This window comes from Fistularia commersonii, chromosome 13 (assembly GCF_037954325.1).
Source record: "Fistularia commersonii isolate RoL2024-O1a breed Wild chromosome 13, RoL_Fcom_v1.0, whole genome shotgun sequence".
Lineage (NCBI taxonomy): Eukaryota > Metazoa > Chordata > Actinopteri > Syngnathiformes > Fistulariidae > Fistularia > Fistularia commersonii.
In genome coordinates, this window is record NC_141296.1 from 4,088,467 (window position 1) to 4,102,500 (window position 14,034).

Consider the following 14,034-nt stretch of genomic DNA (forward strand, 5'->3'; position numbering starts at 1 on the left):
AACAAACAATGTTGATGTTTGTCCAACAAGCACCATGTTGTTTTGCCCTTATGATATTTGAATTTATTGAACTTTTGTTTGTAGTATCAGTGCCAAGTGCTTTTTGGCAGCATATTGCTGCTGAAATTCCCCGAGAGGACACGGTAACCTTTTTGCTTGATCAAAGGATTATTTTCCTATTAACTTCAGTGTGACATAACAATGTTGAACAGCATCTAATAAGACGCTTTTTAATCAGTCACAACGGAAAGGTTGTTTGTGTTTGCTCATTCCTGTGTGAGTGAAATTGATTGAAAAGCTGTAAGATGGCATTTAGCTTCACTGAGAATAATTTAAATCGCCGGCGAAAGGTCACTCAACAAACACAGCCTTTATTGATGAATAAAATCAATTATATTACAGCAACAGCGGTGAGGGCAGAGTCGTGGGTTTTGGCCCCGGGTTTTCCATGAACATGTTGGCAAAACAAATTATTTCGAGAAATGAAAATTGAGAGACGGGACTTCAGAAGTGATTGTCACTGTCTTTGCTGGGATCCCCTGGATTCTGATTTTCTGGTTTGGAGACCTGTTGAAAACACCAAAAAAATAAAAAATAAAAAAAATTAAAAAATAATAAAAAATATCATAATGGACTTTGTAAAAAAAAAAATAAAATAAATTAAAAAAAAATGTGATTTGTAAATTTATGATTTGTAAATTTATGATTTGTAAAAAAAAATGAAAATGTCCAGTATGACCGGATTATCTGCGCATGTTCTCAGTCATTTAGGTCCTGCTCTATCATAGTCAGATCTTGTTGCATCCGGATTCTGTTTAGCTCAAAACCGAAGTGAAAGTGAAAGTGAAACCTCTTCAGGAACCTAAACAGTCCAGTTTCCATAATAAGAATAAACAATGACAAACTCATAAAATATGAGCTCTGACTATAGTTACAATTCAGATTCTTTATTGTCATTGCACATTTCTCTACAGCTAAATTTTCTTTGATAGCAGTCTTTGTCACTTTATAGCCTTGACTTTGACACTTTATAGTTTTATTTGCATTTCTTCTTGTATTTCTTATTCTCCCTCCTTTATTATTGTTATGTTTTACTTGAAACTCTGGCACAACAATTTCCTTTCGGGATTAGTTGTTCTTATTCTTATTCTTGTCACAGCAGGAGACTAAGCTGTAAAAAACAAGGAATAAGTTGTAATAAAAAATAATAAATAAAATATGAAGTAGCAGACTGTCCAGAGAGTCCATGAGTGTTGTTAAGTATTGTCTTTTCTTATCTTTTGTTGTTTTAAATTCATTATCTTTTAATTGTCTCTTTTATTTATATTTACACTCATAATTATTGATATTTTCACTGCTGTGCTGCTGTGACAAAAGAATTCCCCCGATGGGGATCAATAAAGTATTATCTTATCTTATCTTTTGATATATTTTATTTACTATCTTTTAATTGTCTCTTGTATTCATAATTATACTCATAATTAATGATATTAATTAATGATATTGTCACTGTTGGGCTGCTGTGACATAAGAATTCCCCCTATGGGGATCAGTAAACTATTATTTTATCTCATCTTATCTTATCTTATCTTAAATGCCAATGTGCAAGGAGAGCGTGTGTGAGTCCAGTTCCAATCAAAAATATTGTTCTTTTTGGATGCTGTGCTTATTATTCCCTTGCATACGAAAAGTATTTGCCATCTTGGTCAAATCGATGATACTTTCACGCTGACGCAGTAAATACAAGGTAGTTTCCCGCAGATTTGCTTTATGGCAGAAAATGGGGAAATAACTGCGTACGAAGCCACTTAACATTCCCCTACGGCAGAGCAGATATAAGTTCGTTAATTTGAGTCATTTGATTTGTTTCGAGCAATCCCCGTTATCGGTCGCATCGCCAAACTAAATGTCGCCGAAGCGAGCGCGGATATGAATGCGGTATCTTCTCTTCCCACATTCTGCAAATCGCGAATGACCGAAATATGAAGCTACTGCTTCAACTAACTCTGCGACCTTGAGGTTACTGATGCTCAAGTTGAGCATGTGAGTCATTAAATTGCGCATTGAATCGGTCGGATGTTGTCAAACAGAGAAATATTTCCGTGAAATGACAACCGCCACCGTTAAACGGATGTGACATTTACGTGATGAAACATTTCCGGGGGGTTTGTGATTGAAGGGTTGTTTCGATTGATGGAGACAAACAGGACTTGCGATGTCAGACGCCCGTATTTACTAATGACCTCTAACTGATGAGCGACTGCGACCTTTGAATGTTGATGTTATGTTTCCGCGGCGCAGCAGCATTAAAAACCTGTCACTTCCTGTACCTTAGACTTGAAGAAGAGGCCGATGACGCCCTTTGAGCGTCTGTCTGCTGTTCGGTCCGAAGTCCCGGAGGCAGAGATAATCTTACTGTCTCTTTTAGACCGGCCGCTGTCCACGTCCTCTGCGCCGGGCGCCACGACCAAGGACTGACCTACAGCCAGAGGATTTAGTGCGTGGTTAGACTACGACAGCTGCCTCGCGCTGCCGCCGACCCGGCGTCGTCGTGATGATTATATTCCCGCAGCTGTTCTTGTGATGCGCGCTCGCCGAGGCGGTGCAGCTGCAGTCAGCGGCGCTAATCAAATGCGGTTTATTAACAACGTGACGAATGCTGCCTCAGCTGGTCTGGACTAACATAGCGAGAAGAAGTGCCGGTATATTATGGTGAGACTTACTGGATAGTGCGGAGATATGCAACAGATATGAATATAAGTGGGTGGAAATAGCTGTTGTAACCCAAAACATATACAGCGATCCCTCGCTATAACGCGGTTTACTTTTCACGGTTTCGCTACTTCGCGGATTTGCATCGTGCGTTGCATCCTGCATTCTGATCGCCTAAAAAAGTCACTCCGCTTCTTCTCTACCTGTGCGTCAATAACGTTGCGGTTTAATATGTACACGTACGTAAAACAGCCCGCCGAATTTACATTACGTACGTGCAAATTCTTGCAATTTTGAGTTTCTCTAAAACCCATTATGTTGACAAAACGCTCTGGACCGACAGAAGCGTCTGCGGCAGGACCCAAAAGGCAGCGGAAGATGCTATCGATCGCAGATAAAGTTCTGGACATGCTAAGGGAAGCTAAAAGCTATGCGGCTGCAGGTCGGCATTATGGAATTAATGAATCTTCCGTTTGTTCCATAAAGAAGGAAGAAAAAGACATAAGGACGACAGCAGCGATAAGTTTCGCAGCAGCAATAAGGTCGCGGTGGGCGGCGCTAATCTCTGCAATTTGAAAGCCTTCTGTTCACATTGATGATTAAAATTATTATTTGACAGTACAGAAGTTATTTGTTGAAAAAAACATTTCTAAAGTACAGTACTTTTATTTGTGATGCAAATGATTGAGCCTGTAAAATGGTTTGTTTTTTCTTTTCAATGTATAATAGAGTATTTAATTGTATAATAATTGCAAAAAAAAAAAAAAGGTTTCTACTTCACGGATTTTGCCTATCACGGGTTCTTTTTGGTACGTAACCCCCGCGAAAAACAAGGGTTTACTGTATTCTGGGAATACAGCCATTTGTTAGCTGATTGCATTGACAAAATCAGCGTTATTGTTAATTTCTCTGCATGCACTGGACATCCAGAGGAATCCAGAATATGTTTCTTACAATCCAACGATGACTTGAAATTAAAGATATAGTAATGATCATAGTAGAAGTGCAAATTAGTAGTTGAGTTCACTGTCAGATTAAAAAGTAAACATTAAACTATGAGGTATGAAGTATAAAGTGCATGCAGATACAGACGGCATGACAGCAGAGGGTTTGTTTTTTTTTTTGGTAATATTTGCATATATTCTGGCTTACAAAGTTTATACATTGGAATAAAGACGCAGATTTGTTATTATTTACATATTGGTACGTGATATCTGCACACCGTTGAGGGTTTTTGTGTCATCACCTGAAATGACGGGCAGGGATTTGGAGTTGGCGTTGGTCAACGGCGCGTTTCCCTGGTTCGGCTCGGACAGATTGGTGTCGCTGCGAAACTCCTGTTTCTTGGAAAGCTGGTGGGAGACGGAGATCGAGCCACATTCTTTAGCGGCCCGCAACAACCTCGACCCATTTAAATAGGTTATCGTTCCCCACAATAACGCCGGCACTCACCCGTTTGCTTTCCAGAGTATTTGTTCTCTCTCTTTCCTCTGAAATGAAGACCATGCTACTCCTCTTCTTCTTCTTCCTACTCTTTCTGAGTTTGACCTCCGTATCGCCCACAGTGATGACCCCATCATCTCCCGTACACAAACTGATGCTGCCGCTGGAGTGCGGTAAGGCAGAGGTCCAAGACACGGGGGAATCGGGTGGAAAATCCCTGCGAGGAAGAAGAAGGGGAATTAAATCGGATAAACAAAAACAACAACCAGAACCTGCATCAGTGTTCATACATTGATTTGCACGTGCATTTAATTTGGAGCTTCCAAATACCGACTGTATTATTAGGTGCATGATGAAAGACAATTAAGTTAAGACAATTCATATTTCATCGTATTTCTTATTCTTCCTCCTTTCTACTATTATCTATTACTGTTATGTTTTCTACTTGAAACTGTGGCACAACAATTTCCTTCAGGATAAATAAAGTTGTTCTCATCTCAAAAAATAAGGTATTAAAACAAAAAAAAATATCAAATATCCCATGTTCACAAATGCTGAGCTGGTAAATAAACCGCACCGCTCTACTAATAGAAACCGGTAAAGCAAAGTGTTTACATTTTAAGAAATGCTCCCTCTGGTGCTAATTCATAGTGCCTATAGTATGTTGTATTAATATGCATACTATTGTTGTATTTTTCTTTTTGCAGGTATCTGGCTATTTTGTTGATTGTCTATTAAAGTGCATTAAATAAAATGTATTATTAATAATAATTAATACAAATTCATAGTATCTATAGTATGTTGTAATAATATGCTTACTATTTATTGCATTTTTTTGCTACGTATCTTGCTATGTCCTTGAGTGTCTATTAAAGTGCATTAAATGAAATGTATTATTAATAAGAATTAATACAAATTTGTAGTGCCTATAGTATGTTTAATAATAAGCTTACTATTTATTGGTGTATTTTTTTTTGCTACATATCTGGCCATGTCCTCGACTGTCGATTAAGTAGCTTTAAATAAAATGTATTGTTAAAAATCATGATAATAATAATTTATTATTATTATAGCAAAATAAGATTTTTATTGCGCGGGGAAACACATTTAACACTGAACTTATGACACCCTTTGATGCGAAATATCATGTTAATCGTGCACATTAACATATCAGTTTTTTCCACTGCCTGAATTGTTTACTGTATGACACACACACTGCAGTATAAGGCACCATATCAATGAATGGGTCTGTTTTCATACATAAGGTGCACCGCGTTACGAGGTACTTGATAAAACATACGGTATATAAAGCGAAACAAAAGAGTCAGTTTGGTCGAATTTTGTTCATCTTATTGAATTTTTCCTCCGCTTCCGTACCATTGATTCATTAATGTTGAATTCTTTCGCGGCCGCTCTATTCCAATGATCTACTGCCAGACTGACAGTCTTGAGTTTGAATTCCACTTTCTAACGGGTGCCATTTTGGGGGTCCTCATACACACAAATGTACAGTTATATAATATCGAAGCGCAGTACGTGCCAGTATTGCAAAAAGTTGCGGAGGTAAACGTACTGCGTACTGTTCTGTTTTTCGTCGTTGCCAGCAAAAGCGGACCCTGAAGTTAGTGTGCAGTTGGAACAACTTTGTATTCCAGCAGTTCTTAATTAGTTATCTAACATTGTCAGACGTTGTAACCCGTATTCAACAACTTCAACACAACACGTGGAAAGGGTCCGACATCAATCAAGCGGAGCGGCTTCGTCGCTTCCCAAAGTCGCACTAAAACACTGGCAGATTTTTGAGCGCAGCGTACCACATAAAATTGGTTTGAGGTCGGTATTGTTGTCGAACTCTTCTTGTCTTGGCAACATGACTTGATATTCTTCGAGGCATAAGGCGCACGGCTGATTTTCGAGAAAACTTAAGGATTATAAGCGCGCCTTATAGTGCGAAAAATACTGTACTTTAGAAACCTTTGTGCAAGGAAGTCTCCGTTTGAAACCTCGGTGCATTAATCCTGAAACAGCGCTAAACACTTGGGTTACTTTCATTGAAAAATTGATTTGTTTGCATGTTCCCAAAGATGAGCGCATATATTCCAACTCACACGGGTTACGACATATTTATATCATATATTGCAGCACGTCAGCTTTGTCATGACTCTCTGGAGTTCCGCGTCCCGCGGCGGCTGCCAGTTACCTGTCTGCATTCAACTTGGACGGACTCATGCATTCAGAACCCTGCAAGGAAGAGTTGGAGATGATGGACTGACGAAAACAGCGGAGCATGGAGCAAGGACGGACCGAATTCCTCTCGTCCAGGTCCGGCTGTGGAGAAAAAAAGATGGAGTTAAATGAGGCCGAAGAACATCATTTGAGAATGGAAAATGCAGTTCTGAAAAAAAAAAAAAAAAAGACAAATAACCTAATGAGATTCCTCTTTTAATATATCATAATGCACTCTCTATGTGCCATTAGTTAAATCTCCCCTGAAGGGAAGAAGCAATGTACACTTAATGACTATATCAGACCATATTAAGTAGAGATTATCCCCACCGTATTCTGGTTCTGGATATTTTAAAATCACATTAGAGGCTTTTCTGCGTGCTTAAATTGTCAAAATTTGCCCTGGACGGCTTATGTTCTTTTAAACAACTACGAGGGCAACTCTATATCCGGCACAGAAAGAGCATGCTCTTTAATTTAATTTTAAAACAAATCGATCTAATTCATCCATCTCCAACTCCTATCGCCCCATCTTATTCTTACCAGGTCTTTCACTCCGTACTCCCTTTCCACTTTTTTCTTCAGCTGTTTGAAACAATCCTCCATGCGCTCATGAAAGGGTCGCAGGTCATCCGTCACTCTCTTTCCATGGAGGGAGATTCCAACCCCCAGTAATGGAATCTAGTGTTTTGTGTGAATGCAAAACATGAATGCAATAAAAATATTGAGCCAACAAAAACTAAATATTGCAACGTGACCACAGAATGCACAAAAGTCAACGGGCGAAACAGGAGGTTATAAATAAGGTATTATATCTTTGTTTTGTTTTTTTTTTTGGTACCTGCCAAGCGATGAAGTCTTTGAGGCGTAGCAGTTTTTCCTGATCCTCTGGGTGCTTCTGAATGTACTCCTCTGTAAAGAATGCCTGTTACCGGTAGAAAAATTCATTTAAGGAAGTATACCTCTGAGCGACTTGTATAATAACAAATCATCTTCTCTCTCGTGAGTGTACTTTCAAAAGCACTATAATCTGGAGTTTGCGGTCTCGGTCAGCAACCTTTACCTCCCATTTGGACCTGTTTTTTCCACAGTAAGGAAAACCCCGGGAGCCACATGACCCTTTTGAAATTTAAAATGGATAAACACAGCATATAACTTTTTTAGTTTGTTTTTTTTCCCCCTTTATGCTATGGATAAACAAAATACTGTAAATTCCTGACTCTAATTTATTATATTTATTATTTCTATTCTATTTATATCTATTTATTTATTTTTTTAAATCGACAAACAACTGCAGAGAAAACGAAATAACATTTCTGCCAGCAACAAAACATTTTGAGCTCTGGAAAAAAACACGTTGGATTGAAGGTTACTTTTACGCAAAATACTGAATGTCGATTTGAGTCCTTCTTGTATTTGTAAAATAAACAACCGGACTTAAATCATCCATCGCCGGGAAACACAAAATGCCCTCTTCTCTCTGTGTGATGTCATCCTTTTACTGGTGCGTGCAAGAGCCACAAAAATATTTTAAATATAATAATAATAATAATGATATAATAATACAGAATAATATAAAATAACATCCATAAACAATATACATAATATTGTACAAGTATATCATTATATAATAATAATATTATAATAATAATACTACGTGTTATTTAGATGTTACAAGATTGCCATAATCTTCCAATTTCAAATTACATGTAAAAATGAACAAACTTCAAATACAAAATCAAATACATTTTAAATAAATGTAATGAATTATATAAATGTAATGAGTTATTTTCAAAACCTGCAGGGACCGACAGGGACCGACCCCCGGGTCCAGGTCAGTATCACGGTGCAACGGTCTATCAGGGTCTCAAATGTGTGATTGGTCCTGATCATGGAGCCTTTATTTTGTAAGTCTCAAATTCAGATTCACGATGGCTTACCTTCTCGTACTTGGCAAACCCGCCCATGACGGCGGGGTCTACGATGCCGTTGAGCAGCATGGAGAGAGGGTTGATGGGAAGGCTCCAGTCCGCCTGGTACTGGTTGATCATGGTCAGGATCTTCTCGTTGGTGGATTCCATCGTCTCGATGGCGTTCTCCAGCGGAGACAAGGTTGTCTGGAGACAGAAGCCGAGGAGAGGCTCAAAATAGGGCATGTGATGCCAAGGATGAAACTATTATCAGGTACAAACTAGAACTGTTTTGTGGATTTATGCTTCTGTCAAGCGGTAACATCTCTATCCAGACTCTTAAATATGACTGATAAGATCAACACATGCATTTTTGACTTGATAAGAAACTGCCATCCATCATGGACAACCCGGACCATCCCCTCCACCTCACACTGGACAGACAGCGGAGCAGCTTCTCCAGCAGCGTCACGGCTCAGATGTCCAACGGAAAGAAACAGGAAACTTTTGTACCTCATAGCATAACCCGATACAATAACTCACTCTCGTCAGTTACTGTGCAACTTCACATTGCCACTTTCTCATTATTTATTCCTGTGTATTGGTTACTATGGAGACTTTATAATTATTCATTATTTACTATTTAATGATTTTTTTTTTTTTTTTAGATTATACTTTTACACTTCAGACTTTTATTAATTAATTAATGTATTTATTGATTCCATTTACTTTAACTTGTATTTTTAGTTAGCTCATCAATGTTTTGTCCTTGTATTTCCCACGCATGGGGATCATTAAAGTACATCTCATCTATTCATATGAAAGTAGAAACTTTGACATTTTATCACTAAATTATGATTTACCCTTTGGTCCTAGTGTAGAATTATGGCAGATGAAATAAAAGTCTTGAGCCTTTTTTTTTTTTTTTTCCTGTGAGGTCAAAATGAGCTTTCACAATGACCACCTAAATCTAATGGTTTTATCTACTGCATGCCTCCGAGGGATGTTAGTGACAGTTTGAAGACTTTTTGGTTGTTTTTTTTTTCCAAGGTGTTCCTGAGCTTTTACGTTCAACAAGAGTGAAACCGGAAAACATAAAGTCCTCAAACCACAGCTTTTGCTCGTTGGGACACAAAAAAAAAGGACAAAAACTGAATGAGGAACGTGAGGGCTCAAAGTTGGGTTCCACAGACTTACATGTTTCATCTCGGTGGCCTCGAACCAGCGCAGGATTCCCGGCAGTTTGTATCCGGTGGTGAACGTTGTACGTTCAATCCACATGGACTGGAGTCGAAGGATAGACAAAAGAAAGAGAGACAGGTAGAAAACTCGGGCCGATTGTCACTTGGGATTGCACATGCAGTATTTGATTGCAGTTTTTGCTGAATTGAAATGTTTAAAGTTAAATCCAGTGTCCAGCTTTTCTGCTTTTTTTGGAAGAGAACGGGCAATTGAAGTGAATTTCATTTATCATATCATAAAAAACAAGAAAATGAACCCACAGCAAACTCATTGTTTGGATCCAACGGTTCTTTCCTCACAGGTCTGGAGTAATGAAAACGCTGCACATAGTTGGACTTGTAGAAGCTAGATTGTGATCGAGAAAAAAAAAAATAGTTGGGGGGGGGGGTGTGTTTAAAATGCAATAGGAGGAGATAAGTGTTCAATAATTAACCAGTTAAAAAAAACAGCACTGACTTGATGATCTGGTCGGGAACTGGTTTGTTCCTCAGACGAGGGGGGATCTCCAGGACAGGCTGCACGGTGAAACACTGGATATCTGTTTTAGATTACTTAGGAACAAAACATCGCATCCGTAATCGACCAAATTCCGATCCCTTAGCGTGAAAAGGTGGATTCTGCACATTCGCTGGTATTTTTTATAAAGCTAGAAGAAGTAAAATAAATAAATAAATAAACATACTTAAATTAAAAAAGCCGTTTCAAACTGAATTTTGTTAGCTAAATTCAATATCCGCAATAGATGATTAGGGTGTTATTAATCCCTAAAGCTTATAGGCCAACTTTATTCCGTTTTTATTCTGCTACATGTTTATTTAGCACCATTAACCAAAACAAATTCCTTGCAATTGTAAAATTACTGTAATTTCCGGACTATTGAGCGCACCTCGATATAAGCCGCACCGGCTAGCCGATCGCTATCTCGGGCTTCCTCCTGCGCACTAAAACCGTCAAAGTCGTCTTCTTCGGTGTCGGAGTTGAACGGACTCAGAATTTCACGGTCATTTCGTCGATCCGATGTGACGAAGATAAATTTTAGCGGCGTGAAGCTTTTTCGCGTCCCCCACCCAAAGTCCATATATTAGCCGCATCGTTGTTTACGTAAAAAAGTCACGGCTTGTCGTCCGGAAATTACAGTACTTGACAAATAAATCAATTTTAATTCTGATTTAACCAAACGTTCCCTGTTTGAGCGCATCGAGTTTTTGACTTCACAGCAGATCATGTGTAAATGTTCAAAGTTTTGGAAACATCTGCGGAGAAATTCAACTCACAAACAACCCAGACTTGAGAGAAAAGAGATAGAATGGGAACCCAAGAGAGCGTGAAACGCTACATGAATTAAACGAGAACGCTGATAAGCAATTCAAAGAGGAACCTGTGTTCAAAGAGATCCTACTGACCTAACATAAACCCTGGATGCTGGCTCTTCACAGGAATATAAATAAAGTAATAAGACCACAGGAAAACATCATCATATGTTAATTATCATTAAAATTACAAATACCACTGTTTTTTTATTATTATTTCTAATTATCATCATCATTATTATCATTGCTGCTACTTATTCTCAGCCATTATTATGGACTTATTTATTTACTAATTTTTATTGCACGAGGACACTTTCGCAACATGGAGCCGACGTTTTATGAAGCCGATTGCACTCCGAGATCACCTTTCACGTTTACGTCAAAAAAAGAAGCGCCCCTTGCGCCCCCCCCCCCCATTAACAATTGATCTACCCTTGTTGAAAGACTGTTTAAAAATTTAAACAATTTATTAAGTTAAAAAGATTTGTATTCAGAGGGCAGACGGGAGTGTCTCAAACTAATGCGGGGACGGTGATTTATAATGATTTGGATGTCTGGCTCAGTAGAGAAAGATGTTTGTTTATGTTGAAAGTGCCCAAGCAGGCGGGTAATGAAAACAATTTATGTCCGTGTTCTGGGGAGGTGGAAGATGTGGGGAGGGTTGCACAAAGGTTGCCCTTCAGGTCATTAGTCTGTTCCTGTATTGGGAATAACTCGCAAATAGAATGAATGAATTTCTTCAGTAACGTCCGTGATGAAACCAGTGAAGCTGAAGATTTCTCTACAAGAACCTGCCGTAAGTCATAATGAAAGAGTTCCACCGCTTGGCGTTCAGTTGGTTTTGTAAATAAGTTTATCGAATCAATCAGAGGTTATCTAGAGTTCTGGAAATTCGAGAGGCATGTGTAAAATATTTTAGCTGTCTGCAGTTTTGGTGGAAAGAGTTTTATCCAGAGTCTCCCTGTGATTGAAATACAGTTCCTAAACTTTATCATTACTATTATGAACTTCAGTGAGGAGCAGTGATGTGTGGTCAGGGGAGGCAGATCAACCAGAGCCTCACCTGTCATAATTAAAAAAAAAAGAAATAAATGAATATTAACATTTTTTCACTGATCTGATTCATAATTGTATTTGATGTATGATTCCAATCATTTTTTTGAAAATGTTATAAAGTACATATTGTTAAATTTGCGCATTTCCCATTCAAATTTAAGCCAAGGTGTGGCAGTGGGCTCTGCACACGCAGTCCCTCACAAACTGGGTTGTGTTGGTAGTAATGGTTTCTGTTTCTCAGTACATCGCCAATTGAATGCTTGTAAAAAGATTTATTATAGTATTTTGTACACCACAGCCGTCTACAAGCTGTGTAATGTCTTCAGTGCAAGAGTAGGATGCAATTATTCTTGCTGATCGGAAAACAAACGGTCGAGAAAAGTCATGAGGTGAGGCAGACAATACCTTGCCTCACCTGAGGGGGTGTATGTGAGTTGGTAGGTGCTGGTGACTACTGTCCTCCATTTAAAAGCGATGTAAGATCAAATAAACAAGATAAATAAAAGAAAACAAAGAGGACTTTTCCAACTAAGTACCAGCTTTTTGGAGAGAAGTACAGTGGACCCTCGCTACTTCGCGGTTTGGCTTTCGCACCCTCGCAGATTTTTTTTTTAATCCGGTTCACTGATTTATCATTCTTTAGTGTTTTATTAAGTGGTTTAATGCAGTATTTGAATTTCTTTTGTGGTTAAATAGACATATTCATCCAGAAGAAGAAAAAAAGGGAAAAATATAGTAAAATTAAACTAAAATTCATTATATAAAAGAAATAAAATACGAGATCTTCTTTGCTAAACAAAGATACTCAGCATTACGAACTCTTGCTCCTACAATTGCACCCACGTGAGATCTCATATGGAGTTTTCACCAATTGAAATTCCTAACGCCGAAATGGACAGGGCAGTGAAGCTGTCATGCATTCTTGGAGGAGATAGCTTCTCCGACATGACGACATCAGTGGCTAAATAGACTGCTATTCGGATCCGTTGACAGATGAGGGCCTAACCGAGATGATGAAGTCTGCCGGCGAGGAAGAGGAAAAGAAGAAATCGAAGGTCTAACGCTCAAACGACTCGCAGCTGTGACAAACGCCGCAAAAGCCCCGCGAAATGTGGTTCGGTCGGTCCACTTTTGTAAGTTGGGCAGAGCTGTGGCTGTTTATAAAACCATTCTCAACCAGAAAAAAAGCAGAGGCAGCAACTGTATATCTAATATACCCTAAGCGTACCCTCACAAAAAGTGAGGGTACGCTGTATACCCAGAAAAGGCCACAAATTGTTTTCAGTTTTATTAAAAAAATGAGATCAGAGTATTGGGAATAAGAATACTTTCGAGTTTGTACGATTGTAAATATCGTTCCAAGGGAAGTCAGCGCCTCATTGGCCATGAACCTCACTGCACACCACTGGTTGGGAGGTAATAGGTATAAGTTCATTTTTGGCTTTTAGAAAAGAGCTATTCCAACGAGAAACGAGTGATTATGTAGTTTGATTTAAATAATTTATGTAGTGTGCACTGTGTATTCTGTAGTGTCTACAAGCAGTGTGTGAGTACGTGGTTGCGGTTCGTTTTGGAAGGATACACTGTAGCGGAGAGTTCCTGATATCGTCTCCAGGCATCGTGGTGGTGTTGAGACGCACCGCACTGGGGAACTGGTTCATCAGCTGGTTCTGGAAGTCTTCTCTGCGCTCGTACTCTTTACCACGGTGGATGAACACTTTGTTCTATAGCCATTGGAAATAGAATAAAATAATACTGATATTAACAAAAATCTCTGTCTCTTAAAACAACCTACAGAAGAATTATTCTGTATTCTGGGGTATTTATTTAAATTATGCAAACTCATTTTTTACACTCTATCTTCTTTTCCTTTCAGCTTTTTCCCCTCAGGGTTCGCCACAGCAAATCAACCTTCTCCATCTAACATCTAAACCTATCCTCCTCTCTCACACCAACTGACGTTCTATACTCTCTGACTACGTCCATAAATCTTCTTTTCGGTATTCCTCTTGACCTCCTGCCTGGCAGCTCCAATTCCATCCGTCGACTTGTATATTCACAAACCCTCTGTACATGAACCAACCATTTCAGACAGACTTCTCTGACTTTTACTCCAAAACATCTAACATGTGCTG

The 14,034-nt window shown here is 38.8% G+C and overlaps 1 protein-coding gene across 3 annotated transcripts in view; it reads right to left on the bottom strand.

The window, feature by feature from the left end:
• Positions 1-350: 350 nt before the first annotated feature.
• Positions 351-14,034, bottom strand: part of dock2 (dedicator of cytokinesis 2) — a 130,241-nt gene continuing 116,557 nt past the window's right edge. For 2 of the 3 annotated variants that reach the window (XM_086157745.1, XM_086157747.1), the window contains 12 exons: positions 13,482-13,623; positions 9,990-10,071; positions 9,794-9,878; positions 9,489-9,575; positions 8,322-8,498; positions 7,223-7,306; positions 6,925-7,062; positions 6,356-6,483; positions 4,165-4,372; positions 3,959-4,064; positions 2,331-2,479; positions 351-567 (listed from right to left, as the gene is read on the bottom strand). In XM_086157745.1, the coding sequence (XP_086013871.1) occupies positions 505-567; positions 2,331-2,479; positions 3,959-4,064; positions 4,165-4,372; positions 6,356-6,483; positions 6,925-7,062; positions 7,223-7,306; positions 8,322-8,498; positions 9,489-9,575; positions 9,794-9,878; positions 9,990-10,071; positions 13,482-13,623 (1,449 nt within the window). In that variant the 3' untranslated portion in view covers positions 351-504. The remainder of the gene's footprint in view (positions 568-2,330; positions 2,480-3,958; positions 4,065-4,164; positions 4,373-6,355; positions 6,484-6,924; positions 7,063-7,222; positions 7,307-8,321; positions 8,499-9,488; positions 9,576-9,793; positions 9,879-9,989; positions 10,072-13,481; positions 13,624-14,034) is intronic. The other variant, XM_086157748.1, reaches the window with a different exon arrangement.